Below are 27,429 nucleotides of genomic sequence, written 5' to 3'. Positions count from 1 at the left end.
CATAACTTCACATATCAGACACATTTTCAAAATGCAATCTAGTTAAGCACTTAACACTTTGCATCCTGGTTCCAGGAATTACTTCTGCATCCTTGGGCCTGTTATTTAACTCTGGGCCTTTTTAAAATTTGTTTATTTATTTTTGAGAGAATGAGTGGAGGAAAGGCGGAGAAAGAGAGAGAGAATCCTAAGGCAGCTCCCTGCTGTCAGCACAAAGCCTAGTGGGCTGGGGGAGGGCTGGGGGAGGGCTGGGGGAGGGCTGGGGGAGGGCTGGGGGAGGGCTGGGGGAGGGCTGGGGGAGGGCTGGGGGAGGGCTGGGGGATCTCAGGCACCAGGAGCCCATGACCTGAGTGGAAATCAACAGTAGGATGTGTAAAGGACTGAGCCACCCAGGCGCCCCTAAACTTCCTTATCTACACAATAAGGTAAGGGTAATACATAAGGGTAATTAAGAGCACTGAGTAAGCTTTTAAAAATTAAATCAACTCTTAAGGGCTTAAATCAATAACCACAACATAAAAAGCGCTCAGTATATACAGCTTTTTTGTCCAGCACCCAAAAGTTATCTAAATAAACTGTACGCTATGTTTTCACCATGCTCTGGAAAATTAGAGAATTTCTATGGAAAGTCTTGCTTTCTTCAAAGCTGTTTGAATCCCCACACCACGTAGCAGCAGCGCTCATAGTCTAATCCCACCCGGGACTACAAAGTCACTTCGCACCCGCTCCCAGGGTCCCGGGGGCGGGGCTTGCCGGCTGCCCCGCAGGCCTCCTCCGCCCGCCTGGCCGCCACCGCCAGGGGTCGCGCGCCGAACTCCGGCACCGGCCGGCCAGGCAGCGGGCTCAAGGAGCTCCGAGCGCCGACTTGGGGCCGCGGCCCGGGGAGGTGGCCGGCGGGCCTGGCGGGAGGCGGGGGCCGGGAGGCCTCGGCGGAGACGGAGGGCGCTGCCCGGGCGGACGGCGGGAGGGGGCGCTGCGGGGCCGGCCCGGGCGCGGCGCGGCGCGGAGGAAGTGCCGTCTTCGCTGCCTCGGCCGCCTCAGGCGCCTCAGGCGCGCCGCGGGTCGCCTCAGCCGCGCGGGCCGCGATGTCTTCCCGGCCCGGGCGTGACGACGCGCGAGCCGGAGGCGCGCGGCGGCCGCGGGAGTCGGCCGAGCAGGAGCTGCAGCGGCGCCGAGAGCAGAAGCGGCGGCGGCACGACGCGCAGCAGCTGCAGCAGCTCAAGCACCTGGAGTCCTTGTGAGTCCGCGCCGCCCGCGCTCCTCCGCGAGGCGTGCGGTCGGGGTGGCGCGGGGGCGCGTGAGGCTGGGTCCCCGGGGGACCCGGGCGCGGGCAGCGGGACCCCGGCCAAGCCGACCGCCAGTTCCGGCCCCGCGCGGCGCGGCCACCCGACTTCCAGTGGCGCCTCCGCGGGGAGGGAAGGGCCGTTCCCCCCGCGCGCCGAGCGGCCGGGGCCGGCAGGGGAAGCGCGGGCTCTAGTCCCCCGCGCGAGGTCGGCGTGCGGCCGGGGCTCTGCGGGGCGGGTGCGGCGGATCCGGCGGCACTTAGTAAGCGCTTGGGCGCGATTTGGGGACTGAACGCGCGGCCAAGTGCAGTGAGCGCTGCGGTCGTGCCCTTTCACGGTGTCGGTTCAGAGGGCCCCCGGTGGACCGGGTCAAATCCGCATTCTCTTCATCTGCGAAGGAGGGACGAGAACCAGCCGTCCTGTACCGTTCGTGCGGCCCGGAGGGGAGGGCCGGAGAATGGGGTGACGGACTGTCCCTGAAGATTCCGAAGGTGGCTGTCAGGTGGAAGAGCGTGGAGACTTGTTCTCTTTAGTCCTGAGGATTTTGAACAGCATGAAGGGTGGGGGCTACGAAGAGGCCGGTTCCAGCTGAGCAGAAAGAATGAGGACCGGGGTCTCCCGTTCCTGCTGGTCAGCGTGGCCTGACTTCAAGAGGCCCCGTGCAAGGCCAGCTCCAGCGGGTTCGAGGAGAGTGCCCATGGCTGTGGGAGAAGGGCAGGTTGTAGAGGAGATGGAAACATCAGGCGGGAGGTGCATTTATGGCCTTTCGGTGCTTTTCTGTGATTGTCACTCTGTAATGAGCTCCAGAAGGCAAACGTAAGTTTGCTGTTCCCTGAGTTATTCAATAAATGACACGTTTTTCTTTCAGGCACTTCTGTTACCTGTACTAAGATGATCATGTAAAGAAAAGTCTTCAAAGGAGTCAAATCCTTTGTAATTAACCTGGGAGCTTTGACACAAAATGCATTGCATTATTGGAGGCTGGCCAGCTGTTTTCATCGTGACCCTTGAGCTGAATTTCACCTTAGTAAGGCAGTGGTTGCAGGATACAGGCCCTGTATTGTTAGCAGGTACAGTCCTGGCCTCTTCTTGCCCTCAGTGGCCCTGTCCTGTGCACCGCAGATTTTCAAAATCCTTTGCCTAGAATAAGCTTGAGTTTAGCAGGGCTAAGTTAAACATTGTCTTTAACTGTGGGATACCAGATCCTGGTTAACACCATACATTTATTTTGTAACTCACAAAGCACCCGTAGACATTGGAGAGACTATAATCTCCTTTTGCAGATGAGGAAATGCAGGTTCAGGAGTTAAGTAACCTGATCAAGGATACACTGACCTGTAAACTAGCAAAACCAAAGAGAAACCCAGGCATCTGATACCCAGATTGGTTGGATTTTTCCACTTCAGGGATTTAAACCTTCTGGACTGTTGCCGTATTTGGTTTGGCTAGTTTAGAGATTTGTTTGCTTTTAAGTCAAAATGTTTAGAGTAATACTTTAATTTAAACATCACATAGTACTAAAAGACTGAATTCAAGAAATAGTGGTTTGCATCCCTGTTCTGTAGTCACCCACACATTCCCAGCACCAAGGTTTCAACAAGGAAACTTAGTTTTTTCTTCTGGGACTTAACTAATTTCTCAATGATATGCTTATACTGCCCTTTTAGATTGAACAATAAACATTACCTATAAACCTAATGTCACATAAATGAGGGTTTAGTTCTCTTTCCCTACCCTTCTTGTGTCCATCCTTCCAATATAGTTTCGTTATAATTTTTGTTCAATCAGTATTGGTTCAGTTGGTATTAGCATTATTATAACTATTCAGTATTGTCCACTTGTTTTTTAATTGTTTTATGTTTATTTTTGAGAGAGAGAGAGAGCACGAGCGGGGGAGGGGCAGAGAGAGAGGGAGACACAGAATCCCAAGCAGGCTCCAGGTTCTGAGCTGACAGCACAGAGCCGGACACGGAGCTCTAAATCATGAACCATGAAATCATGACCTGAGCTGAAGTATGCAGCTTAACTGACCAAGCCACCCAGGCACCCCAATATTGTTTACTTTTGAGCCAAATGGTATTCTGTGATTTCTTTAGCTCTCTAGTACAACTGTATTTTTTAACTAGTTAATTAGAGCCTCAATTTTTTTCATTTGCTTGATTTCTTATTCTCGCCTGCTAATTTTATTCCAAAGGCTCTAAAAGCTGAAGGTACTTTTTCTCCATGCTCCTATATATCGGACAATCTGATATGGTTTATCAGGTTTATTTTTAAAACCTAAAATCTTCCTTCTACTTTCCTCCAGTACACTCTGGTTGCTTTCTAGACCTGGTGTACAACTGCCCTCATCAGTCTCCTGTCTTGGATCCCATTCCTGGACCCCATGTCTTCCTCTTTCTCTCTTTAGCTCATTTTGTTGAAATATATTATATAACTTCCTACAAAAAGTGCATTAGGGGTAAATATGTTGAGTCTTTACATATCTGAAAATGTCTTTATGCTACCCTCAAACATGATAGGTAGTTTGGCTAGGTATAGAATTCTAGGCTAGAAAAATTTTCACTTGGTTTCAAAGGTGATATGCTACCATTTCCTAGCTCCCAGTATTGCTGAGAAATTTGATGTCACTCTGATTCCCTTTCTTTTATAAGGAACTTGTTCTACCTCCCCCACCTTTGCAAGCTTTAAAGAATTCTTTATTTCTAGTATTTTGCAGTTTCATGACGTGAAATTTTTCTCACTGGATTTCAGATTTTTTTTTTCTAGATACTTTGTGGGTGTTTAATATACATACGTAAACTCTGTTTTAATTTCCTTACCACCATTTTGTTTTTTCTTACTCTAAGACTTCTGTGATCCTCTTTTCACTCTTATTTTCTGTCTTTTCATCCTATAAGATTTATCTTCCTATCCTTCCACCATTGCACTTTTTTTTAAGTTTCAATTTTTAACTTTAAAGAACTTATCCTGAGAATTCTATTTTTCATAGCATCCTGTTGTTTGATCAGTAACAAATCTGTCATCTTTGAGGATACTCATTTTTGTTTGTTTTCTTCTCCTTTTGTCTGTGTCTTCTTTGCCTTTTCCTGTGATTTTTTCACTTAGAGGTTTTTTCCTAATGTGTAGGGATCCTTGGATCTCCCCCATTAAGAGTGAGGCATTATAAAGCTCTTTTGAAAGGAGCAGTTGAGAGAGAGGGAGAATGCAAAGGTGCTGGTTTACTGACTGGTAAGTCTCACCATAGAGATATCAGACTGTGATCTGCCTTTTACATGGGGAGACACCCACATATCAGGAGGTAGAGGGTTTCTGAGGCCTGTTCAGCTTGTCCAAAGAACCCTTCATTCTCAGGCTTGGGTGCCAGAAATATGCCTGCCTGCAAGTGTCCTGAATTGGAATGGAGAAGGAGGGGGCTTTGATTCCAGAGTTCATTTTTCATCTAGTGCTCACCCTCACTCCCATTCTGAGCTATGCCAGTGTTCTCATCTGGGCCTCTCCAGTTAAGTTTCACAGGGGACTACACCTGCAGTCTCTCTCAAGGGTGAGGGCACACAGAGTCTCCTGGCTGTGGGGCACGAGAACACTGGTGGTTTCAACCACTCAGTGTTCATATTCCTAACCCTTGTCTTCCAAAGCTTATAACTTCTTCCAGCTAGAGGAGTCAGTCCCTTTCTTCCACTTTCCATGGTCTTCCCAGCTTTGTCTCAAAATTGTTCAATGCTAGTATCTCCTCTCAAGATTTTTTTGTGGCTGCTTACCTTTTTTATTTCTTTACTGTCATTTTTTTAAAAGAGTGTGGAGGGGTGCCTGGGTGGCTCAGTCGGTTAAGTGTCTGACTTTGGCTCAGGTCATGATCTTGCAATCTGTGAGTTCAAGCCCCGCGTCAGGCTCTGTGCTGACAGCTCAGAGCCTGGAGCCTGTTTCAGATTCTGTGTCTCCCTCTCTCTCTGACCCTCCGCCATTCATACTCTGTCTCTCTGTCTTAAAAATGAATAAACGTTAAAAAATTTAATAAATAAATAAATAAATAAATAAATAAATAAAAGAGTGTGGGAAAGGAAGGCAAACAAGCTGGCCAGCCACATTAAATGGGAAGCTCCATAGTGGTTTTTTACAAATTGAATTCAAATTCGTTTACCCCCTGGTATTCCCTCTTTAGTTGCCTTTCCACTCCTCTAATCAGTTTCTTACACTTGACCTTACCTTTTTTTACCCTTTCACCAAACCTGCCAGGACCCCAAGGGCATTTGAGTCTTCCACCCTGTGCTCTAACCCATGCTCCAGCTGTATTACTCAAGTGTCCGTTGTCTGCTGGACATAACAGAATAGAGATTCTGTAGGTATATGGTAGTTTCATTTCTGCCTTCCACACCATAGGAACAAGCTGTGGGAACACCTGGAATTGAGTATGCTTACATGAAGGACTCTTCCAAAAGAAATCCTATGCCAGCACTCAGAAATACAAGACTATTTTTAAGTACTTGGCAAAATAAAGATTTCTTTCTCCATACCCAGTTGGGAAGATGAAGTTTTTCCTCTCTTATCTAAATTTAGCCTTCACACTGCTCAGAGAAACTTATTACAATCTGAATGATATAATAGCAAGGCTTCACAGATGGTACAAAATAATGGGCCTCCACCAACTTTTTTTTTTTTTTCCTCAGGATTAACTATAAAGAGTGCAGACTTCTTAACTGTTACAGCACAGAAGCCAACCTACACAATAAACACACTCCTATTCCAGGTCTGGTTTTTTGTTTGTTAAGTAATATCTACACCCAACGTGGAGCTTAGGGCTAAAACTCACAATCCCAAGATCAAGAGTCATATGCTTATTGACTGAGCTAGTCAGATGCCCCCACATCTGTTATTTTTAAATATTACTTTAGATTTTGGGAAACATTGTGTTTTTTTAATTTTTTTATTTTTAAAAAATTTTTTTAATCTTTATTTATTTTTGAGAGAGAAAGACAGAGTGCAAGTGGGGGAGGAACAGAGAGAGGGAGATACAGAATCCAAAGCAGGCTCCAGGATCCGAGCTGTCAGCATAGAGCCTGACGTGGGGCTCGAACTCACCACAAGATCATGACCTGAGCCAAAGTCGGACGCTTAACCCACCAAGCCACCCAGGTGCCCCAGAAATATTGTTTTAACGTGTTACATAAAATAATGAATTGTGCAGCCCTAGGAAAAAACATCAACCACATTCCTTTAAATTTGGAGAAACAGTTGTAAAATGGGCTTTTTTTTTTTTTAATTTTTTTTTTCAACGTTTTATTTATTTTTGGGACAGAGAGAGACAGAGCATGAACAGGGGAGGGGCAGAGAGAGAGGGAGACACAGAATCGGAAACCGGCTCCAGGCTCTGAGCCATCAGCCCAGAGCCCGACGCGGGGCTCGAACTCACGGACCGCGAGATCGTGACCTGGCTGAAGTCGTACGCTTAACCGACTGCGCCACCCAGGCGCCCCGTAAAATGGGCTTTTTAAGACTACTTTTTTGGTGTAGTGTTCAACTGTTGGAATCATTGAAGGGAAATGTTGCTAATAACAGATTGCAAAATGTGTAGTCAGTTTCATCACACTCCTTTTCCACTTATGCAAAAGCATTTACATATTTTCCAGGAATGTGGATTTTACTTTGGCCATCTGTTATTTGTACACCTCCTATGGCAAAAGAAAATATTGTTGGATTACTGGGTATTTATGTAAATGTTACCTCCTCCCTTCCAAGCTCCCTTAAGTCCCAATCCATAAGGGATAGATAGCATTAATGTTTCTAATGAATGGCTGCTGATGGGACTGTATCACCTGCTTAATTCAGGCAAATTTCCATTATTCTTGCTAAGAGAAGCCTGGGCATATGACATGTCACAGCTTTCCACCAGAAAATATTTTAAGTATTTGCTCTGGAAATACCATATCTAAAAAGTTAATTCTGTTTATACCCCGTCATTTACCATGTAATCTTCAGGGACTAAGTCCTCCTCTGAGTCCTCTAAGTCCTCCCTTTAGAAAAGCTTTGGGTTAATAATGGTGAGGATGAGAGCAGAGAAGCCTCCATCCCAATCTTATTTGGAAGCATCCAGAGATGAAGTCAAAGGGAAGTTTTCCTTGCTATAACAATTCATGGCATTTCTCATTCTTAATCTGCTGCGAAGGAAAAAACATTCCTGTTTTCCTTTTATACATTCATATTACACTCACAGCACTAGTCTGTGTGGGAGTTTTCCAACACCACCAAGAAATTCTCCTATTCTCAGAGGACACCAAGTAAATGTCTTATAAATTTAATTCAGACACTGCCTACCTGGAGTCAGCATCAGAACCCCCAGGTTAAGGGTTCAGTCTCACAAGACTGCTCCCTTCCACACACTTTAGATGCCACTCACAAGTCGAGGTTGCTACTAACCCATCGGCTGTGAAGCGGAGGTTCCCCCAACACCCTCCTCCGGTTTGGTTAACTTGCTAGAGCAGTTCTTAGCACTCAGGAATACACTGCCTTTACTCGATTACTGATTTATCATAAAAGGTTATAACTCAGGAGCAGCTAGATGGAACAGATACATAGGGTAAGGTGTATGGAAAGGGGCATGGAGCTTCCATGTCCTCTCCAGGTACACCTCCATGTGTTAAACCTTGAAGCTCTCTGAACTCCATTATTGGGGGGTTTTATAGAAACTTCATAACATAGGCATGATTGTTTAATCAATGGCCATTGGTGATTAATTCAGTCTCCCTAGAGGTAAGGCTGAAAGTTCCAATTCTAGGGGCGCCTGGGTGGCGCAGTCGGTTAAGCGTCCGACTTCAGCCAGGTCACGATCTCACGGTCCGTGGGTTCGAGCCCCGCGTCAGGCTCTGGGCTGATGGCTCAGAGCCTGGAGCCTGTTTCCGATTCTGTGTCTCCCTCTCTCTCTGCCCCTCCCCCGTTCATGCTCTGTCTCTCTCTGTCCCAAAAATAAATAAAAAACGTTGAAAAAAAAAATTTTTTAAAAAAAAGAAAGTTCCAATTCTCTAATCACAGAATCCATTCCCCTGGCAACCAGTCCTCATCTTTAGGAGCTTTGTCACCTCCATTAATATAAACAGTTTGGTTGAAAGGGGCTTGTTATGACTAACAAAAGAAACTTTTCACCTTTATAGTTTTGGACCTATTTCAGGAACTAGGAACAAAACTAAACATAAGATGCTCCTATAATCTTTATATAGGAAATTACAAGTCTTATTATAAGCCATAATATAACATCCACCACAGTTGTTTTCTTTCACATCTTAAGAGAAGGGACAAAGAAAAAGCATTTCACTTTTCCCTTGGTCAATTCTCCCTAACCCCTGTAACCTCTGATATTCACCCTGTTCTGAAGGATCTTTATTTTTTCTTAATGTTTTCTTTATTTTTGAGAGAGAGCGAGCGAGCGAGCAAGCACACGTGGGGGAGGGGCAGAGAGAGAGGGAGACACAGAATCCAAAGCAGGCTCCAGGCTCTGAGCTGTCAGCACAGAGCCTGACACGGGGCTCAAACTCACAAATCATGAGATCATGACCTGAGCTGAAGTCAGACACTTAACTGACTGAGCCACCCAGGTGCCCCTGTTCTGAAGGATCTTTAAAGTTGGTGCATAAGAAGAGGGTCAGGATAAAGAAAACATTAAATCATTAAGTGTTTCTATACTTTGCAGCCATTCTGAAGTATTAAAATGAGTCCTTCCCTGGAGATTTACAACATTAATGTACAGATCTGAGCTAAAATCTTTATGTATTACTCCTTATAGAAGAGGTACAAATCCCTTTAAGAGCTTGAGATGCTCTTTGAGTACACAGACACCCAGCCTCAGAATTTGCTTCCTCTTTCTCAGGATTCTGGGTCTGTCTCAGTTCAGCCCCTGGCCAGAAATAAGGAGGGCCTCCCCAGTCCATGCAGCTGAGCACAGGCAGGGTACGTTTTCCACTGGTGATTCCTGGTCTGCAAACCAGATGATGAAAGCTTATCCTTACTAAAATCCATGATTAAAAACCCTATAGCTCTGTTTCCCATTAACTTGGTATATATGTCAGGGCGTAGCTCAAATGTTGCCTTGTAGCTTGACATTTCCCCTCACAAACTCCTTAGAATTATCTGCCTCCACATGGATGTTCCTAGCATCAACAACCAAGTGCGTATACATTTAATATCTGCACACACTCAACCCAATCCCTGCCTCAGAGAGAGTGTGAGGTCATTGTCCTTGTTACTACCTCCCACAGCCTCATGGTATTTTGCTTTGGGGAGGAGAGTGTTGTCAAAACCTAGGGAAGTATGGTATGTAAATTTTACCACAAATAAGCATAAATAAGCAATGGGGGGGGAAATTTTTAGGGAAGACTGGATTCACAATAGTATCTATGCCTAAATCAAATTGTACTGAAGCTCTGAATTTAAAGTGTTACTGGAGTCTTCTGTTTTCCAGTGATAAACATGGTGCTAGACTGATTACTGGATTCAGCTAAACATGTACTGATAGTCATATACAGGTGAGCACGTGGACTCTGGGCTGTGTGCCCTTGCACAATTTATTTAACCCAGGAACAGTTATTAATACAGGAGATACACTGCTGGCCCAGAACAGTGGCTGCAACTCAGTGAAAGAATGCCGAATGTCACGAGGTCTGGATGATTGTCCCAATTCAGCTGCTTACTGCTTAGTGTTCAGTTGTTGGAATCAATGAAGGAAAATGTTGGAATTGATACTGAAAAAACTGAGGGTCAGAGTCCCTGGCCTGCCCTTTTCTTATGTGATTTTATCAAGATAGTTTAATAACTATAATAAGGCATATTTTATGAGCCTCACAGGACATGACGATAGACTTGGCTGAATGCTGATGTACCACCTGCATGGGGAAAAGGCAGTGATCCCTGAAGCCAGATATGGAAGAGGAGTCTCTGAGTCTCATGGCTTTAGAAACTACTCGACAATGAAAAAGAATGAAATCTTGCCATTCATAACAACGTGGATGGAACTGAAGGCTGTTATACTAAGTGAAATAAGTCCATCAGAAAAAGATATATGTTTTCACTCATATGTGGAATTTGAGAAACTTGACAGAAGACCATAGGGGAAAGGAAGGAAAAATAAGTTACAGAGAGGGAAGCAAACCATAAGAGATTCTTAAATACAGAGAACTGAGGGATCATGGGGGTGGGAGGTTGGGGTGGGGGCAGGGAAAATGGGAGGTGGGCATTGAGGAAGGCACTTGTTGGGATGAGCACTGGGTATTGTATGTAAGTGATAAATCACGGGAATCTACTCCCGAAGCCAAGACTACATTGTATATTAGCTAACTTGACAATAAATTATTTTTAAAAAGAAAGGCAGTAAACCCAGCTGGGGATGCTGTCTGGGAAGTCCACTGTCAGGTTGATGCCCACCTCCACTTAGAAGCAGCTGGCAAATCCTTACAAAGCTACAGATCTACACAAAGATGTGAAGTCTGGCTTGGGATGGCCAGGTTTCTCTACTGGTCCACATCTTGGTCTTTGTGATGCGAGTGCTCTAGTCTTGACCTGCCTCATGAGACTGCTGAGAGCAACTTGCTTTCAACAGAAGGAGCCACCACTGCAAAGTGCCTTTTACATACGTCCTGTGACATATTCACCCATGAGGAAATGGAGGCTCTGAAGGGTTAAATAACTTGTCCCAAAGTACACAGCAGTGAGAATGAGTCCATTCAAACCAAAATTTTTTTTACCTGTATTAAAGAACAAAAATTCATCCTAGTAAATTTGAAAATCTAATTTGTTTTATTAATTGATTCATGAATCCAGGAGCATCTCATCTAGCAAGTAGAGAGGTGCTCCAAAGAGTTGTATAAAACGGAACATTTCTGGGGCGCCTGGGTGGCGCAGTCGGTTAAGCGTCCGACTTCAGCCAGGTCACGATCTCACGGTCCGTGAGTTCGAGCCCCGCGTCGGGCTCTGGGCTGATGGCTCAGAGCCTGGAGCCTGTTTCCGATTCTGTGTCTCCCTCTCTCTCTGCCCCTCCCCTGTTCATGCTCTGTCTCTCTCTGTCCCAAAAATAAATAAACGTGGAAAAAAAAAAATTAAAAAAAAAAAAAAAACGGAACATTTCTATAAGTAGGGTGGTGAATGAAGTTATTAGCAAAAGAAAAGAAACAATTGTTCCAGGCAAAGTCACTTTGCCTTAGTGGGAAGAGCAGGGAGTTTTATCCTGCAAATTACCTCATCTTTCTCTTGGGGGGTAGGAGGGCCCATATGACAGATTAGTTTATTGGTACTGATCAGAAAATTACTGCTGAAGGTGAAGACTACATTTATGGGTGAGGTTGAAACTGTAACTAGAGTCTGTATTAAGGCCCAGTTTGGTGACCTGGCCTAACTGGCTCCATTTTGGGCCTGTGGTTTTCTTTTTAACACCTCCAAAGGCCACTCACACTGATCTTGAACTAAAAAATGTTCTACCTGCAATGTGGGGATTTTCTACTCAAAAAAACCAAACCTCTCCATCAAGACAGTTGCACAGTTATACAGAGAATCAAGTAACAAAAATAATACAATTTAGTAATGAGTTTGATGTTCTTTACTCAAGGGAAATAAATCCATGGATTGAGTACCATGCCTCATTCTTCCTAGGAATTTTTGGCAAAAGCAAGTTTTCTATGCCCTTAGTTCTCTCTTCTGATACTTAGCCCCATGCCTGGCATAATTGTTGACTGGCTACTTTTGCAAGGAGTAAGTTTTTAAGTTGAACCTTCAATATTGCCTGATAGTTAAGTTTAGTTTCACCTATTTTACCCGTTCTTTTTTGTTAGGAGGAAAATACCAAGTTGAATAGAGCTAGAGTCAAGACTTAATTCGTGGGAAAAAATTACAGAAATAACACTATAACTGTAAAACAAAAATGCTGCCTATATAACTCTATAGCAGAAGGGAGCTGCTAATAGCATATTTTTGGCCCTTTTTTCTTTCATATCTCAAATTACCTTTGGATTTTCCTTCAGAGGCTAATTTTTCCTTGGTTTATGCCAGCATACGTATAAGGAAAATGCCATTAATTTCATTTTTCTTTTGTAATGAAAAACGTTGAGTTGATATATTTGCATATAAATAAATGTAATGAAAACTAAAGGTCCCTCCCTCAGGTACTCTTCCAGAGGTATGCTATTCATAACAAGGCATATCTGTGTTTATATGTATGTACATATAGTCTCCTTTTCCCCATATATACACATGGAAGCACACCAAATACTTTACCCTACTCATTTTTTTTATTAACTTAAACTGTTTGCAGTATTGTCCTACATTCCTTTTGGGATAGTCGATATCTATTTGACTATTAGATAAATGATTTACCATTTTAACATTTATTAATGTTTTCCTGGTGCTAAAAGTAAGACATTTTCACTATACAAAATTCAGAAAATTAATCATCTCTGAACCCACTACCTGTGTGCAGCAGTTTTGGGACTCCCACATTTCCAAACTTTTAGGGTCAAAACACAATTTTGATTGATTGATTGGTTGCATAAGCTTCGGGGAGAGGGGCAGAGGGAGAGAGAGAGTCTTAAGCAGGCTCCATGCTCAGTGTGGAGCCCAACATGGGGCTCGATACCACTGCCCAGGGATCATGACCTGAGCTAAAGTCAAGAGTCAGACACTCAACTGACTAAGCCACTCAGACGCCTCTCAAATCACAACTTTAAACAGCCTATTGCCCAGATGCCCTCTCCAAATATTATTTATAGAGTCATTGACAAGACCTAAGATGTTCAGTTGTCCCACATGATTTTCCAGTTGCTGCTTTTTTGTAGAGGGAAGGGGGTGTGTCCAGTGTGTTTGATAGCCAGTTGTGTGACAGTACTTAAAAATCAACGTGATTATACCTAAAAATAATAATATTATATGCCAATTGTATCTCAATCTAAAAAATAATTGTTTAAATGAACACAAGCATTTGGTGCTGATTTTACAGATTTGGAATCCAGAACCCTTTTAGGGCACTTCAGCAGAGTGATAGGAAGTGAAAATGAGTTGGGAGCATAGACATGATGCGTATGTACCCTTAGGACCCTTGGGAGTCTGTGAGCTCCAAGGGAACGTACATTCCCACACATCATACATCTGCTTGCTCTAGCAGCATTCAGTAAAGAATGTCGTCCAGGCACCATGCAGGGGTCCTACACCCCGAGTCCAGTGAGGTCAGTACGGGCACAGCGGGCTGTCAGAACTGAGGAATGGATGGCTCACTCTGCGGGCAGGGTGAGTGGGCAGGATTTGAACTGAGAGCTGCAGGGATATGGGAAAGGAAGCCTCTAGGACAGATCACCATCGCCTCCATCCCCTGCAACAGGCCCTTCCCTCCCGTTTTGTTCCTGCCCCCCTGCGCTGCCTCCATCCAGGTTAGAACAGATTCCTCAGCCTTCCCCACATGAGCCTCCATGCTGGATAAGAGGAAGTTATGGTAGGTAAATAACCTGACAACCGTGACAGTCTGGAAGCATGATTAGCTCTTGGGTCTTCCCACACATTTCGCCTGCAATCTCTTGCTTTCTCTTCTTCGAAAATAAATTCATTGTGCTCAGACACCAAGTTACCATTTCAGTGAATTTTAGTTCTAGATCTCTGCAGGATGTGGTGTAGCATCAGTTTACTTATATAAGATCTCTGACTGCTGGGCGTATTTTACTAACTGCTTTAGATCTAATGCAGTTTTAAGGTTTTACTAAAGATACTCTTTTCATTTTGACCTCTAGTTGCTTTTTGCTCATTAAAACGTATTGTGTTCCTGTTAACATGATTGACAGCAGTTTTTCTTTTCCTTTCTAGTTATGAAAAACCTCCTCCGGGGCTTATCAAGGTCAGTGTGAAGTTTGTACCTTTGGTTATTCTCTCAGACATATTTGACTCAGTGCTCAGACTCAGTAACTTGTTATGAAAAACTGTTATATAAGGTTTGGAACATCTTTTTTCATAACCCTGCTTCTCCCTGCCAGTCAGTCCATACACTTTGTGTCTCCAGCCTGTGTCTTTGTAGAAATGTGATCAACCGTGTGACTGTTCCCTAAGAAACGGTGGCAGGCCCACGTGTTCCTCAGCGATCGGTCCCCTTCTCTGTCTCCTGCTGTGGCTGCATCTTCTCACCGCTCTGCTCCATCTGTGACTCACTCACTGCTGGTTTCCTGAGCGTCATCAGAGACTACTGTCTCTGAGGAGACTGGAAGCTCCTCTAGTCCAGCCCCTGGTGCGAGACTTAGAGGACTCATTAGAGGCCAGAGCAACTTTCTGCTTGCTCCCTTTCAGTGAAAAGATTTTTAGAAAACCTTCTTTCATTATAAATTTAATATTCACATGAACTGAAAAAAATCAGAAGGTAAAAAAATATAAATATAACACCTGAATTGTGTACTGAAGTTATTTGGTGATGAGAGCACATGTCAAATATAGCATGTATGAGATTATAAAACATGACAAGTGATCTCCATGGTATAATATTTTTTTTTATTTTAACAGGTTATTTTTATTATTTGAGGAAATCTTTTTTAATTCTATGCTTTGTCTCATTCCACAAGGCGTTTAAGTTAGCAGAAAAGTTTGTAATCTTAGAATCTAATTTTTGTGATCTAGAGTCAGAATTTGGAGCTCAAAGCATTCCTATGTGAATAACTAGTAATATTTCTCTAAGAATAGCTATATCATTTTCATGATATAATTCTTCTGGTATGTTTATTTCTGGTTTTTCTGTCAGGTATAATTTGTCTTTGTTTCTAGTACTGGAGAGGGTAACAGGATGACATGGGCATGTCCAGCCCATGTGAAAGCCAGGCAGTGCTGTGTTCTGAAGCAGGTAGGAGAGAATTCCAGTGCTCTTTTGCCACGTCGTGTACATGTTGTTTCCTTTTTTAGGAAGATGAGACTAAGCCGGAAGACTGTATACCAGATGTACCAGGCAACGAACATGCCAGGGAATTTCTGGCTCACGCACCAACTAAAGGACTTTGGATGCCACTCGGGAAAGAAGTCAAAGTTATGCAGTGTGAGTATGGGAGAGTTTCAGGTAACACTCCTCAGCACACACAAGTTATATATTATGACTTAAAAAGCGTGTTTACTTTTTTTTTTTTTTTTTTTTTCCCCCTCACCGAGCCCTGTTTAGCCAAGGCATGATCTCCGTTTCATAGTTAAGGAAGCTGAGCTGCGTATGTTAGTGAGTGTCTGAGTTAAGAGGCAGAGCATGGCTTTGACTCCAGGGCTTCTGACTCCTAAGGGCAGTAGTTGCCCACAGGACCGTAGCTGCCTTTGGGGTACACTCCTTGGTAATATTCAAGTAACAGAAAGAATATTCCGTTGTAGAAATGTCACAAGGGACAAGGGATGCATTGGAGGGCAGGTCCCTTTGGGTCTTGCCTCAGTGATTTGCCCCCTTCTCCCCTCAATCAGTGGTGTTAAGGTTTCATCCATGCAACCTGAGAGGAGCTACGGCCACAAGGGGGGGGTCCAGAGCAGGAGTGCTGTGTGTGCACGCCCCCACCCCACCAGAGCCGCAACACCTTCATCCAGCTTAAGTGGTATTTGGTATTTGAAGAAAGGGTACTGCTGCCATTTAAAGACGTTTGTTTGTACAAAGATTCTTCATGTACATAATTAAAAATAGCAGTTCCTAGGGGCGCCTGGGTGGCTCAGTTTGTTAAGCGTCCAACTTCAGCTCAGGTCATGATGGTCCATGAGTTCAAGCTCTGTGTCAGGCTCTGTGTTGACAGCTCAGAGCCTGGAGCCTGCTTCGGATTCTGGGTCTCCCTCTCTCTCTGACCCTCCCCCGTTCATGCTCTGTCTCTCTCTGTTTCAAAAATAAATAAACATTAAAAAAAATTTTTTTTAAACACTTAAAAAAATAAAAATAGAGAAAACTGTTTGAATACAACAAATATCTTAAAAAAAAAAATAGCAGTTCCTAGTTCCTTGCCCCATTCACCTCACCCTAAAGGTAACCTTGTAAACCTCTTTTAAGATTATTTTGGGGGGCGCCTGGCTGGCTTAGTCAAAGGAGCATGTGACTCTTTTTTTTTTTTTTTTTAACGTTTATTTTTGAGACAGAGAGAGACAGAGCATGAATGGGGGAGGGTCAGAGAGAGGGAGACACAGAATATGAAACAGGCTCCAGGCTCTGAGCTGTCAGCACAGAGCCTGACGCGGGGCTCGAACCCACAGACCGTGAGATCATGACCTGAGCCGAAGTCGGCCGCTTAACCGACTGAGCCACCCAGGCGCCCCAGGAGCATGTGACTCTTGATCTCAGGGTTGTGAGTTTGAGATCCACATGGGGTGTAGATTACTTAAATAAAATTTAAATGTTTTCAAGTTTATCTGTGTATCTAAATTATATGATTATATTCCTGCCTTTTGATTTTTCAGGTTTCTTCATTATCTGTTGACTTCTTACTACAGAAGAATTTTGTTTTGTTTTGAGAGAGAGGGCGCAAGTGAGTGAGGGGGCAGAAGAGAGAGGGAGAGAAAGTGGGGCTCACCCAAAGTGGGGCTAGAGCTCACCTGATGAGCTTCCTAGATTGATTTTCTAATTTCTGATCTTTCCTGTCCTATTTTTTTTTCTGCTTTCTAGACTATTTCATCAACATATCTTCCAGTCCTTCAGTTAAGATTTTTATTTCAGGGCGCCTGGGTGGCGCAGTCGGTTAAGCGTCCGACTTCAGCCAGGTCACGATCTCGCGGTCTGGGAGTTCGAGCTCCGCGTCGGGCTCTGTGCTGACTGCTCAGAGCCTGGAGCCTGTTTCCGATTCTGTGTCTCCCTCTCTCTCTGCCCCTCCCCCGTTCATGCTCTGTCTCTCTCTGTCCCAAAAATAAATAAACGTTGAAAAAAAAAAAAAAAAGATTTTTATTTCAATTCCAAAAGCTGTAATTTTCTTCTATGATTTTTTTAATTCTGTTGTTGCAATATGTTCTCTAAGGATATTAATTTTTTCTTCTCATTATGTTTTTATTTCTTCCAAATTGGTCTTTTCTATTTTTTTTTTTTTTTTTTTTTGCATCCTTGTCTTTCATTCATGAAGAGGCTCTCAGGTGACTTAAACAGAAATTTATTGTCTCACAGTTCTGGAGGCTATCAGTCTGAAATCCAGGTGTGAGAAGTGTTGATTCCTTCTGAAGGCTGTGAGGGAAGGATCTGTCCCAGGCCTAGGGATCTAAAGATCCTATCTCGCAATGAGGTCATATTCTGAAGTACAAGCGGTTAGAACATTAAACATAATGGGGGAACAGGGTGGAGGGAGCAATACCGTTCAAGCCATAACACACTATTAAAACAAAATCACACTTTGCTTTTAGCACAGGATTGCTTAGTAACTACTTGGCTCATTTGTGTTTGTTTGTTTGTTTGTTTGTTTACATTTTATTTTATATTTAAGAGAGAGAGACAGAGCATGAGCAGGGGAGTGGCAGAGAGACAGAGACAGAATCTGAAGCAGGCTCCAGGCTCCAAGCTATCAGCACAGAGCCTGACTCGGAGCTCAAACTCATGAGCAGTGAGATCATGACCTGAGCCGAAGTCAGACGCTTAACCGACTGAGCCACCCAGGCGCCCCTACTTGGCTCATTTCTAAAACCCAAGATTAAAGAAAGGATGCTTGAGGAAGCAATTGTTTTCTCTCAGTTTTCTGGTATCTTACATGGTTCATCCACTAATTGCATTAGCTTTGGAAATTGGAATCTAATGAAAAATATCTTTAGTATGATCTACTGATACTTTATCTTAATTAGGTAAAACTGCTTTATCTTACAGAAATATATCCCTTTTCTTTCTTTTAGGTTGGCGTTGTAAACGGTACGGTCACCGAACAGGCGACAAAGAATGCCCTTTCTTTATCAAAGGCAACCAAAAGTTAGAACAGTTCAGAGTAGTAAGTAAAACTCTTGAGTTTCAATTTACATTTACCAGAGATGGGGAATGTCAAGTGACTCAGGCAGTTACCAGTGAACTGGAGGTTAACATAAAATATATTCCCAGAGCCTTTTGGCCAAAATATGTAGTGTTAACTACATCTCTGTTAAACTGCATTTGTGTGATAGATTAGTTCATTAACAAAAACTTAACTTTTGTTAAAGCGTTATTTGCTTATGCCTTGGGAACACTGATTTCTTTTTCCAAAAGACACTGTTATGTATTCAGTCACTTTTTACTTATTATATTTAAAAAATCTTGTTTCATAACTAAAATCATCATTCTAGTTTCCCAGTCTTTGTCTAAAGATTAAATATCTTTCTATTATAAAGTAGAAGTTTATACTACTACAAACATTTGCCAGGGATTTTAAGACATTTAAAAATTGTGCTTTCATTTAAAAAATTTGAAGAAAATATTCTGGATAAATCAACGCTACCTAGAATGACAATTTTTACAATTCCTATAACAGATAAATTGGTCATAACTCTCAAAAAATGAACAAATTCATTTATTTTTAATTCAGAAACCCAAATTCTAAGGATAGATCCTAAGGGTATAACAAAAATCAATATATACAAATTTTTATTAATGTATAAGGGATTATTTAGAATTATTTATATGACTGAAAAATAGACTAAAGAAAAATAGGAAACAACTGCAGTGGCCAGCACGTCAACATAAGTACTGTAACATAGAAGTCATATAGCTTTTAAGAATCATGTTTTAGAAATATGTGTAGTATCATAGGAATATGCTCATGAAGACATAAGTGAGAAAGAGGTGCCTGGCTGGCTCAGTTGGAAGAGCGTGCCACTCTTGATCTTAGAGTTGTAGGTTTGAGTCCCACGTTGGGTGTAAAGATTACTTAAAAATAAAATCTTAGTGAAAAAGAGAATAGAGTTGTATATATAATATGATTATAATTTTTTGTAAATTATGAATGATGACTGGAACAACCACATTAAAATGTTAGCAGTGGATATCTCTGGATGGTACAAATATAGACATTTTTAGCTTCTTTTTTATCTTACATATGTAAAACTTTTACTAGATATTTTTAAAGATATTTGACATACCACAAAGTTCAGTCTATGTGTAGTCATTCTAAACAAGTACTTTTTAATTACACAAATGTTACAAGAATACATTTGCTTTAACTAAATTGACATTTTACATTAGGGCTTTTCACAATTGATTTTTCAAAAGCAATATTGCATCTCTACAGAGTGAATATGCATTAAGTAGCTTGATAAGTATACTTCTACAGTTCTTTTTGGGCATATACATATGTTTTTGTGCACCTATAAATGAATCATTCTTACGTATCGTTTTCCAACTTATTTTAATATCTCTTGATCATCTGTCCTCATAGAATTACCTCAATACTTCTAACTTTGAGTAATATTTAATAATGAATCTTCCATGGTTTATATCCTTAAAAAGGCTATTCAGATTATATTTTATCAAATTGTATTTGTATAATTGAAAAATCTTTTTTGTAACTTCCACAAGTTTGAAGTGATGGTGACCCTTAAGAAGGATTAGAAAATTTTAAATATAAAATTACACCAAACAGGAAAAAAAAAAACTGGTTTCAGTGAAATATGAATTTAATTTTACTTTAACTAACAGTCCACAAAGCCCTAATCCAACCTTACCCTTCTCTAATCCTCAAGGCACATGAAGATCCTATGTATGATATCATACGAGAGAATAAAAGACATGAAAAGGACATAAGGTGAGGTGGTCCTGGTGATAACAATACCCTCTTACATAAAGTTGGAAACACCCATTCTGGTATTAGATGAGTGGTTTGGTAAATATGGTACTTTAATGTAGTTGTGATATATGTGGAAGGCAGGAGAAATCACTGGAAAGGCGTGTGTGGGGAATGAGCAGGCCAGCCTTGTTCTATCTGGGTTGGCCTAAAGCAGTGGGCTTGGCCCAGCCTGCTCATACCACTGATAGTTGATGTTGGCAACCAACCGTAGTTTAGTTTATCTTCTCCAGTGTCTTTAAGGATTTGAGCTATTGTTAAAAATGATCCTTAGACATGAACAAAGATAGGGTGAAAAAACGGGAGAGTTTGTTTTTCCCAAAACTGGTGACGCTGAGTAATAATTGTTTTGAGGAGGTAGATTACTTGAGCAGTTGGGGGCGGTGAGTAAGGAAAGTAGGCATCTGTTAGAAGTTCTGTGGTAATGGGGCGCCTGGGTGGCGCAGTCGGTTAAGCGTCCGACTTCAGCCAGGTCACGATCTCGCGGTCCATGAGTTCGAGCCCCGCGTCAGGCTCTGGGCTGATGGCTCGGAGCCTGGAGCCTGTTTCCGATTCTGTGTGTCCCTCTCTCTCTGCCCCTCCCCCGTTCATGCTCTGTCTCTCTCTGTCCCAAAAATAAATTAAAAAACCTTGAAAAAAAAAAATTTTTTAAAAAAGAAGTTCTGTGGTAAGGACTCGAGAAACATGCAGAAATATTTAGGACAATGAAAAGAACACAGAATGGCTCATATACTGGTTACAGTCCTGTCAAACAGGCATGGACGTGGACAAGAATGGGGAAGACATGCACAAATAGGTACCGTCTTTCGCAAGGTGGTTATTCATGACATTTTTTACCCTCGCTGCTGCTCTCACATCATCTTTATCTACAATTTTTTTAAGTTAAATATGGTTCTTTGGTCAAACTTCTGTTTAGGATACAGCAGTTAAAACAGTTACTGGAGGATTCCACCTCCGATGAAGATGGGAGCAGCTCCAGCTCCTCAGAATGTAAAGAGAAACACAAGAAAAAGAAGAAGAAAGAAAAGCATAAGAAAAGGAAAAAAGAAAAGAAGAAGAAGAAAAAACGAAAGCATAAGTCTTCCAAGTCGAATGAGAGTTCAGACTCGGACTAAGACTTGACCTATTCCATGTTCTCCTCTCAAAAATCAGACACTGTGGCCCCAGACCAGAGGGTGTGGAATCGGGGAGGACTTGGAGACCCCAAGAGAGCAGGGCATTCGGTGTCACGCGTGTGAATTCTTACCTGCCTTCCAGCGAAGACGTGACCCCCGGAGGGTGACTTGTGTCTTCCCTGGTGCTGGCTCTGGACAGTGGCTGATTTCATGCAGGAAAGCGTTGTTCATTGTCTTCCTCCCACTGATCCCTGCAGTTTGTGATTCCTTCCAGCTGCCTCTGCCAGGGGGGTGAGACTGAGGGAATGAGTCTCTGAGGAAGCTCCAGGTGCTGCTGCAGCCTTCCCCTCCTCCCGGGAGCGTTCCCAGAATTCCCAGAGACTCCAGCGTGGCTTTTCTCTGTTGTCGAGGATAATAAAAGCTCATTATTTATTTTTTAAATGTAGTAACTTTTTATTTCTTAATAATGCATGCATGTGCTCCAAATTTAAAAGGTACATAAGGTTTTTAATCATGGAAATTCTTCCTTCTTTTCTCCCCCAGCTACCCATTTCCCTTCCCCAAAGGGTACAGTTTTACAAGGTGCTTGTTTAGTCTTCCAGAAGTATTTTGTATATCACAAATATAGGGCTTTTTTTTTTTTACACGAATGACATACACACTCATCTGTACATTGGTTTTTTTTTTTAACAGTATAAAACAGATTATTTTAATCTGTTTAATAATCTCTTTTGGCATTGCTGCACCAAAAGGTGTGTGTATAATCATCTGAGATGGTTTGTTAATTGATGAGGAAGGGTTCCTTGTAACAGCAATGAAAAATCTTGCGTGGCTACATTGTATTTCACGTGTTTAAATCTTACTGAGTCCCAAGATTTTTCCCAGAGTCATTGAATCAGAAAATTTTTAAGAATATAGGGGAATTATTATATGGGGTCAGCTACTCACATCCCAAAATACATCCCACACTTCCTTCATCTTCCTGTTGGTTAAGCACAACCTACCTGTGCTCCTCTATCTTTGTGTCATAGCAAAAGCAGCTCAGCCCATCATGGTGGTGCCTGCAGCCAAGGGAGAGTAAATCTTGTTTTTTACTGAGCCATATGGAGATAGAGCTTGCTCACAGGCATCCCTCCCTGTTCAGCAGGGGCTGTTGTGGTTTTCAAGGCCCGAGTAACTCTTCTCCCATTTCTGAGTCTTTCCCTGGAGGTTGAGAACAGCCAATCCAGTCCCAGAATGGACCCATTTCCTACTCATCAATAAATGCTCCCAATCTTGGCCTTGGAATAGTAGTACCTCAATAACACATTGGTCCAGATTAGAATCAGCCAGCTAAGGCTTGTTATTTCTGAAAATTCTAAGGCCAGTTAATTCAGGCATCCTTTACATTTATCCTTGGCATCCTAGGTCAGCATGCAGAATATAGGCCATTTGTCCTCTCCCATATATCCCAGTGTTTCCTACCAGTCTCATACTCTTCTTCTAGGAATTTCTTACTGTCCCTCGGGAATCCTATTCACCATAAAAGCACTTTTTTTTTTAATTTTTTTTAACGTTTATTTATTTTTGAGACAGAGAGCATGAACGGGGGAGGGTCAGAGAGAGAGGGAAACACAGAATCTGAAACAGGCTCCAAGCTCTGAGCAGTCAGCATAGAGCCCGATGCGGGGCTTGAACTCACGGACCACGAGATCATGACCTGAGCCGAAGTCGGACGCTCAACTGACTGAGCCACCCAGGCGCCCCTAAAAGCACTCTTAATATGAAAGACTACGTCAATGATTCTCAAGCCTTGGGGCATCAATACCTACTGCAGTGCTTGTTAAAACACAGATTCCTGTGCTGCAGACTTCCAGAGTTTCTAATTCAGTAGGTTTGTGGTTAACCTGGGAATTTTCCTAATAAGACCCCTAATGATGCTAACACTGTTGGTCTGAGAACCACACTTGGGGAACCACTGCTCTGTATCTTTAACCTCTTAATGAAACCTTCCTCCACTTCTTGCTATAACTGGAAGTCGGGCCATCTCCTACAACCCTTGCAAGGCAACTACCGTCCCTACTCCTTCACTCTGGTTTTGTCTGTCTTTTGTTTCGGCCTAGATCCCAGAGTCCATCACTTAAGCCTGTCATCTCCCTTGACCTGTGGTCCTTTTGCCCAGCTTTCTCAGAAAGACCAAAAACCTCTTCTGCATCTATACCCAGACTACTAGAGAAAAATCACATAGCTCTGTAGATTGGTACCCCCACAAATTCATCATCTTCAAACTCAACTGAGCCCATAAAGCTGACCAGCAAGCAAAAACGTATTAGTCACCTACTCAAACCCTAATTTTCAAGCATCTACCTTCAAATGGAGCATTTCCACTCATCCAGGAAAGCATTACAAGCCCTCAGACCTCCCTTCACCAAGACATCCTACAAATTCATCATAATAGTTGTGTCAGACAAAATTCTAAAATGGTCCCAACATTTCTCCCCACTGATCTCCGTGGCTGTTAATATGATGAATTCTACTTTCATGATTAGATTATTTTACAAGCACAAGGCAAGGGACATTATCTGTGTGTTCCTAAACAAATAACAGCCAGAGTTTCTCTGGCTGGTAGTAATATAGGAACTCAGATTCCATTCCTTCGTACCATTGCTGATTTAAAGATGACAGGACTACAGTGGGCTATAAGGTGAGGAATGCAGTAGACACTAATTAGAGGCCCCTGACCAACACCAGCAAGGAGATGGGGAACTCTGTCCTACAGCCAAAGGAAAGAATCTTTACCCAGAGCCTCCAACCCTGCTGACATCTTGATTTTGGTTTTGTGGGACACTAAGCAGACAACTCAGTGGAGTCTGCTCAGACTTATGATCTACAGAACTGTAAGATAATATATGTTTGAAGCCATTAAGTTTGTGGTAATTTGTTATCCAGCAATAGAAAATGAATACAGTGGTTTAAACAAGTTTCTCTTCTTGTCAGGCTAGCTTCCACCTGTGCTCCGGACCCCAACTCAGCCAGCAGTAGAGGGCAGTGATTAAGAGCATTGGCTCTCGATCCAGACTGCCTGGTTTTGAATCCCAGCTGTACCATATGTGAGCTATCCGACTATGCAAGTTGCCTGATCTCTCTGTGCTACCATTTCCTTGACAGATAATATATACCTCACAGAATCATCAAGAATTTACAACAGTTTGGAATATTTCAGTTGCTTAATGAATGTTAGTTGCTCCTGCTGCTACTTACGCTACGATCATTATCTGTTCCTGCTCCCTCTGGGATCTTCCTCCTTTCCCATCACTCTTGTCTTCAGACTCTTTCTTCCTTTCAACTGCTCTGTTGCCACCATCATTTAAAAGCTGTTTTAAAATTATAAAAGCAGGGGTGTCTGGCTGGCTCAGCCAGTAGAGCATGTGACTCTTGATGCCAGGGTCTTGAGCTCAAGCCCCAGGTTGGGCATGGAGTCTACTTAAAAAAATTTTTTTAATAAAATTATAAAAGTAATATATGTTCATAAAAAGTTCCCAATTCAGAGCCATTAGAGAGTAATAAGTGAAAGGAGGGTCTATCTACTGAAAATAGTTTGGTAGAGCCTTCAAGATCTTTTTAAAAATACACTACCGTGGGGTGCCTGGGTGGCGCAGTCGGTTAAGTGTCCGACTTCAGCCAGGTCACGATCTTGCGGTCCGGGTGTTTTGTTACTCATAATAAGCCCCTTTCCACCATCATTAGACTTATGTTAATGAGGTGAATTTTGGAAAGGACCTAAAGATGAGGACTGGTTGCCAGGGGAACCAACCATGAATAGCAAAGGGAACTTTGAGTCCCACCTCCTGATTTCAGGGGAGGGTAAAAATGTCCAGAGGTTGAATTAATCACCAGTGGCCAATGATTTAATCAATCATGTCCATGTAATATGGAGTTTCTCATATGGTTTGGAGAGCTTCCAGGTGGGTCAACACATGGAAGTCCTGTTAGAGAGGCACGCCTGCATAGGGCATAGAAGTTCCTCACCCCTTCCCACATACTTTGCCCTAAGCATCTGTTCCATCTGGCTGTTCCTGACTTACATCCTTTTATAATAAGCCAATAATCTAGTAAGTAAAGTGTTTGTGGATGTTCTCTGAGCTGCTGTAAGCAAATTAATCAAACCCAAGGCAAGTGGCATTGGAACCTCCAACCTGTAGCAAGTCGGTCTGGCAAAGAACAGGGCTTGTGAGTGGCATTTGAAGAGGGGTGGGGCAGTCTTGTTGGACTGAGCCCTTAACCTGTGGAATCTGATACTCTTTCCAGGTAGTATGAGAATTTAGGTAAGTTGTAGGACACACTGCTGGTGTCACAAGAATTCCTTGGATGTGTGGGGAAACACACGTTGGAATTGGTTTCAAAAACTTTCACTTAGCTACTAACATTGTAATGAAAATCTGTGAGTAAATATCTTAGTGTATATGTGCAAGTATCTCAATAGAATAGGTCATTGATAGTAGAAATCTTTTAATTTTCACAGGTACTACCAAATTGCCCTCCAAGAAAGTCTCTACCAATTTTCACAACCTCTTACCTTGTCTAAAGGGGCCCATTTCACTGACCAAACAACCTCAAGGTTCTTTCATCTTTTGAAAAAAAACAAAAACAAAAAGTTCCTCCTTTGATCCCATATCTCTGTCTAGCTCTTTCCTCTCCTTTACAGCAGGGGTTTTGTTTTGTTTTTTAAAGATTTTATTTTTAAGTACTGTCTACACCCAAGGTGGAGCTCAAACTCACAACCCAGATATCAGGAGTTGTATGCTCTACTAACTGAGCCAGTCAGGCGCCCCTGTAGCAGAGTTTTTGAACCTTGGCCCTATTGATTTCAGGGACTAAATCTTACTTGTGGGGGGTTATTCTGTACATTCTAGGATATTAAGCAGCATCCCTGGCCTCTACCCACTAGATGCCACTAGCACTACCACCCCTCAGTTGTGACAACTAAAAATATCTACATACAGGGGCGCCTGGGTGGCTCAGTCAGTTGAGCGTCCGACTTCGGCTCAGGTCACGATCTCGCGGTCCGTGAGATCGAGCCCCGCGTCGGGCTCTGTGCTGACAGCTCAGAGCCTGGAGCCTGTTTCAGATTCTGTGTCTCCCTCTCACTGACCCTCCCCTGTTCATGCTCTGTCTCTCTCTGTCTCAAAAATAAATAAACGTTAAAAAAAAATTTTTTTTAAATATCTACATACAAAGGAATAAAATTAGACTCTTCTACCACACACAAAAATCAACTCAAAATGGAGTAAATATTTAAATGTTAAGACCTGAGCGGCACTTAGCTGGCTCTTGATCTTGGGGTTGTGAGTTAAAGCCCACATTAGATATAGAGTTTACTTTAAAATAATAGTAATAATAATGATTATTATTATTGTTATAGATAAATGATGTTAAGACCTGAAGCTTTAAAACTCCTGTAAGAAAACATAGGAGGGGTGGGAAGGGACAAGATGGTGGAGCAAATGGAAGTTCTCAGCCTCTCTCATCCCTGAAATGCAACTAGAGCAGCACCAAACCATTTTGCATACCTAGGAAATTGATCTGATGATTAACACAACAATCTGCATAACTTGAGCCACAAAACTCAGTAGGTACGTGGCATGAAGAGGTGAACTGGAGGAGACAGAAACCACACAGGGTAAGGAGCTGTTTTTTGCAGAGGTCAGAGAAAGGGGGGTAAGAGTGTAGGAAAAGCACTCCCCTCAAAAGTAGTTGGAGACAGAGTAGAAACATTCACAAGGGACTGAGCAAGAAATCTGTTCCCCAAAACCATTGTCTGGGAGAAAGGAGAGGGTTTCAATACCATTACGACTCTATACACGGGAGATCAGAGTAGGAAATTCCAGAGCACAATACCTGACAGTGCTCTGCTAGGGAAGAAGGGTGAATCCCCAGAAGCAAGCAGCTAGGTCTGAGGGGTTCGTGGGCCACACAGGGAGAAGCAGTTCCCCTGCTTGGAGGACATTTGGTAGAGGCCATACATCCTCCCCACAGGCAAAGGTCCCAGCAGACCCCAGAGAGCAGCCATGTTTGCTGGTACTGAGACAGACACCAGAGTGCAGTGAAATCTGATGCCAGCTGTGTGTTGTGGTTTGCCAAAATCTCAGAACCTCTGCCGCCGTGCAATTGCATGAATTTTTTCTGGGGCAAGCCAGCACCTGTCCATAGTCTCTGAACCTCTGCCGTAGCGTGATGACACAACATTCCCTGGGGCAAGCTGGCACCCAGCCATTGCTCAGCAAGACCCTCTCCCAGAGGGTCAGAATGGGGCCAATCCACAGGGTTCTC

At 42.9% G+C, this 27,429-nt stretch overlaps 1 protein-coding gene across 2 annotated transcripts in view; it reads left to right on the top strand.

Moving 5' to 3' along the window:
• Positions 1-1,068: 1,068 nt before the first annotated feature.
• The window catches only part of RP9 (RP9 pre-mRNA splicing factor), a 179,034-nt gene continuing 152,673 nt past the window's right edge, over positions 1,069-27,429 (top strand). The window contains exons 1-6 of one of the 2 annotated variants that reach the window (XR_004343303.1): positions 1,069-1,237; positions 14,103-14,133; positions 15,180-15,309; positions 18,093-18,184; positions 19,905-19,966; positions 20,922-21,283. Coding sequence is in view for 1 of the 2 variants with exons in the window: in XM_032592427.1 (XP_032448318.1) it covers positions 1,086-1,237; positions 14,103-14,133; positions 15,180-15,309; positions 18,093-18,184; positions 19,905-19,966; positions 20,922-21,120 (666 nt within the window). In the remaining variant the exon portion in view is untranslated. Of the gene's footprint in view, positions 1,238-14,102; positions 14,134-15,179; positions 15,310-18,092; positions 18,185-19,904; positions 19,967-20,921; positions 21,562-27,429 lie in introns of those variants that run through there. The other variant, XM_032592427.1, reaches the window with a different exon arrangement.

The sequence above is a fragment of the Lynx canadensis genome, chromosome A2 (genome assembly GCF_007474595.2).
Source record: "Lynx canadensis isolate LIC74 chromosome A2, mLynCan4.pri.v2, whole genome shotgun sequence".
Lineage (NCBI taxonomy): Eukaryota > Metazoa > Chordata > Mammalia > Carnivora > Felidae > Lynx > Lynx canadensis.
The sequence above is the reverse complement of the archived record's forward strand: the minus strand, read 5'-3'. Positions and strand labels throughout refer to the sequence as shown.